Here is a 5,000-nt window from a genome sequence, read left to right as displayed (position 1 = left end):
ACAAGACACTGATATTACACAGCTACAACACACTGATATAACACACTGATATAACACAGCTACAACACACTGATATAGCACAGCTACAACACACTGATATAACACAGCTACAACACACTGATATAGAACAGCTACAACACGCTGATATAACACAGCTATAACACACCAATATAACACAGCTATAACACACTGATATCACACAGCTACAACACAACGATATAACACACCGATATAACACACTGATATAACACAGCTACAACACACTGATATAACACAGCTACAACACACCGATATAACACAGCTACAACACATTGATATAGCACAGCTACAAGACACTGATATTACACAGCTACAACACACTGATATAACACAGCTACAACACACTGATATAACACAGCTACAACACATTGATATAACACAGCTACAACACACTGATATAACACAGCTACAACACACTGATATAACACAGCTAAAACACACTGATATAACACAACGACAACAGACCAACATAACACAGCGACAACACACCGATATAACACAGCTATAACACACTGATTTAACACAGCTACAACACACTGACATAACACAGCGACAACACACCAATATAACACAGCGACAACATACCGATATAACACCCATATAACACACTGATATAACACAGCTACAGCACAATGATATAACACACAGCTATAACACACCAATATAACACAGCTATAACACACTGATATAACACACCAATTTAACACAGCTATAACACAGCGATATAACACAGCGATATAACACAGCTACAACACACCGATATAACACCGATATAACACACAGCTACAACACACCAATTTAACACAGCTACAACACACTGATATAGCACAGCTACAACACACTGATATAACACAGCTATAACACACCAATATAACACAGCTATAACACACTGATATCACACAGCTACAACACAACGATATAACACACCGATATAACACACTGATATAACACAGCTACAACACACCGATATAACACAGCTACAACACATTTATATAGCACAGCTACAAGACACTGATATTACACAGCTACAACACACTGATATAACACACTGATATAACACAGCTACAACAAATTGATATAACACAGCTACAACACACTGATATAACACAGCTACAACACACTGATATAACACAGCTAAAACACACTGATATAACACAACGACAACACACCAATATAACACAGCGACAACACACCGATATAACACAGCTATAACACACTGATATAACACAGCTACAACACACTGATATAACACAGCGACAACACACCAATACAACACAGCGACAACACACCGATATAACACAGCTACAGCACACTGATATAACACACAGCTATAACACACCAATATAACACAGCTATAACACACTGATATAACACACCAATTTAACACAGCTATAACACAGCGATATAACACAGCGATATAACACAGCTACAACACATCGATATAACACCGATATTACACACCAATATAACACAGCTATAACACACCGATATAACACTCCCATATAGCACAGCTATAACACACCAATATAACACACCTATAACACACCGATATAACACACTGATATAACACACAGATATTACACAGCTACAACACACCATTATAACACACCAATATAACCCTCCGATATAACACAGCTATAACACACCAATATAACACAGCTATAACACAGCTATAACACACCAATATAACACACCAATATAACACAGCTATAATACACCCATATAACACAGCTATAACACACCAATATAACACACCTTTAACACACCGATATAACACACCGATATAACACAGCTACAACACACCAATATAACACACCAATATAACACACCAATATAACACAGCTATAACACACCAATATAACACAGCTATAACACACCAATATAACACACCAATATAACACACCAATATAACACAGCTATAACACACCAATATAACACACCAATATAACACACCAATATAACACACCAATATAACACAGCTATAACACACCAATATAACATACCAATATAACACACCAATATAACACACCAATATAACACAGCTATAACACACCAATATAACACACCTATAACACACCGATATAACACACAGCTATAACACAGCTATAACACACAGATATAACACAGCTACAACACACCGATATAACACAGCTATAACACACCAATATAACACACCAATATAACACAGCTATAACACACCGATATAACACAGCTACAACACAACGATATAACACAGCTATAACACACCAATATAACACACCGATATAACACAGCTATAACACACCAATATAACACACCAATATAACACAGCTATAACACACCGATATAACACAGCTATAACACACCAATATAACACACCAATATAACACAGCTATAACACACCGATATAACACACCGATATAACACAGCTATAACACAGCTATAACACACCGATATAACACACCGATATAACACAGCTATAACACAGCTATAACACAGCTACAACACACCGATATAACACAGCTACAACAACATCACAGCGTGAGGCTGAGACTGACCTGTGGCGGGAGGCGTGGCGACGATGCTCTGAGAACACTGGTTCTTGTAGCTCGTCCATTGTTCCATCAGGAGCTTCAGAGATTTAGCCGAGGAGACCTGGGTACAAAAGGAGAACAGTCATTCGACTCTGCTGAACCTCCCTCTAACTAAATGTGTGTGTGTGTGTGTGTGTGTGTGTGTGTGTGTGTACAAATGTACTCTCTTTTAAATATATTTTTTATGTGACCTTTATTTAACTAGGCAAGTCAATTAAGAACAAATTCTTAATTACAATGACGGCCTACCCCGGGTCAAACCAGGATGACGTTGGGCCAATTGTGCGCCGCCCAATCACAGCCGGATGTGATACAGCCTGGGTTCAAACTAGGGACTGTAGTGACGCCTCTTGCACTAAGATGCACTCGGGAGTCCTTAATTAATTTGTTCCGTTTGTCACAGCAGAATAATTCTGCAGCAAACGGGATTGTAATATTTAGTCCATTAACACGGTCTGATCCAGGACCAGTGACTAGGCTGATCCTGGATCAGTGATTAGGCTGATCCTGGACCAGTGACTAGGCTGATCCTGGATCAGTGACTAGGCTAATCCTGGACCAGTGATTAGGCTGATCCTGGACCAGTGACTAGGCTGATCCTGGACCAGTGATTAGGCTGATCCTGGACCAGTGACTAGGCTGATCCTGGATCAGTGATTAGGCTGATCCTGGATCAGTGACTAGGCTGATCCTGGACCAGTGACTAGGCTGATCCTGGACCAGTGACTAGGCTGATCCTGGACCAGTGACTAGTGTGATCCTGGTCCGGTGACTAGGCTTATCCTGGACCAGTGACTAGGCTGACCCTGGACCAGTGACTAGGCTGATCCTGGATCAGTGATTAGGCTGATCCTGGATCAGTGATTAGGCTGATCCTGGATCAGTGACTAGGCTGATCCTGGACCAGTGACTAGGCTGATCCTGGACCAGTGACTAAGTTGATCCTGGATCAGTGACTAAGATGATCCTGGATTAGTGACTAGGCTGATCCTGGTCCAGTGACTAGGCTGAACCTGGACCAGTGACTAGGATGATCCTGGACCAGTGACTAGGCTGATTCAGGCTGTATCACAATTGTGTGTTCGTGCAGGTCTTCAAGGAATTTATGTAAATCCTGCAGCGTAGGAACATTGTGTGTGTGAGAGAGAGAGAGAGACTTACCTGGGTGTAGCCAGAGAGGGTGAGCAGAGATAAGAGGACACACATCTGGAACATCCCACCTGGCTACGCTGGGAGAGGAGGGGTGGGGGAGGGGACTCAACTCATCATGGGGCCCAGCCTGGTCTACCCTACAGGCTACAAACACACACACACACACACACACACACACACACACACACACACACACACGTGGACACACACACAAACACAGAGAGGAAGTGAGAGAGAGATAAATGTCACATTGGGTTTCTACTCAATTACCGTACAACAGACCACGTATTCACCATGCACTCCCTAATTGACATACAAAGAAACCAAAACAAAGTCTTCTGTTGATTTGTTGATTTCAAACAAGCCTTCAACTCATTTTTGCATGAGGTTCTGCTATACAAATTGATGAAAAGTGGTGTTGGGGGAAAAACATACGACATCAATGTACACAAACAACAAGTGTGCGGATAAAATAGGCAACAAACAGACACATTTCTTCTCACAGGGCCGTGGGGTGAGACAGGGATGCAGCTTAAGCCCCACCCTTTTCAACATATATATCAACGAAATGGCGTGGGCACTAGAAAGAACAGCAGAACCCGGCCTCATCCTTCTAGAATCTGAAGTCAAATGTCTGCTGTTTGCTGATGATCTGGTGCTTCTGTCACCAACCAAGGAGGGCCTACAGCAGCACCTAGATATTCTGCACAGATTCTGTCAGACCTGGGCCCTGACAGTAAATCTCAGTAAGACCAAAATAATGGTGATCCAAAAAAGTTCCAGTCACCTGGACCACAAATACAAATTCCATCTAGACACAGTTGCCCTAGAGCACAGAGAAAACTATACATACCTCAGCCTAAACATCAGAGCCACAGGTAACTTCCACAAAACTGTCAACGATCTGAGAGACAAGGCAAGAAGGGCATTCTATGTCATCAAAAGGAACATAAAATTCAACATACCAATTAGGATTTGGCTAAAAATACTTGAATCAGTCATAGAGCCCATTGCCCTTTATGGTTGTGAGGTCTGGGGTCCGCTCACCAACCAAGACTTCACAAAATGGGACAAACATCAAATTGAGACTCAGCATGCAGAATTCTGCAAAAATATCCTCTGTGTACAACGTAGAACACCAAATAATGCATGCAGAGCAGAATTAGGCCGATACCCACTAATTATCAAAATCCAGAAAAGAGCCGTTAAATTCTACAACCACCTAAAAGGAAGCGA

General features: G+C 41.5%; 1 protein-coding gene across 1 annotated transcript in view; it reads right to left on the bottom strand.

Moving 5' to 3' along the window:
- Positions 1–5,000, bottom strand: part of gcgrb (glucagon receptor b) — a 72,286-nt gene that overhangs the window by 32,307 nt on the left and 34,979 nt on the right. Inside the window, exons 2-3 of the mRNA XM_090195208.1 lie at positions 3,774–3,908; positions 2,577–2,673 (exon numbers count right to left, since the gene is read on the bottom strand). Of these exons, the coding sequence (XP_090051334.1) occupies positions 2,577–2,673; positions 3,774–3,827 (151 nt within the window). The 5' untranslated portion in view covers positions 3,828–3,908. The remainder of the gene's footprint in view (positions 1–2,576; positions 2,674–3,773; positions 3,909–5,000) is intronic.

Source organism: Oncorhynchus mykiss, chromosome 13 (assembly GCF_057628025.1).
Source record: "Oncorhynchus mykiss isolate SJ-2025 chromosome 13, ASM5762802v1, whole genome shotgun sequence".
Taxonomy (NCBI): domain Eukaryota; kingdom Metazoa; phylum Chordata; class Actinopteri; order Salmoniformes; family Salmonidae; genus Oncorhynchus; species Oncorhynchus mykiss.
This window is presented reverse-complemented; position numbering and strand designations above follow the sequence as displayed.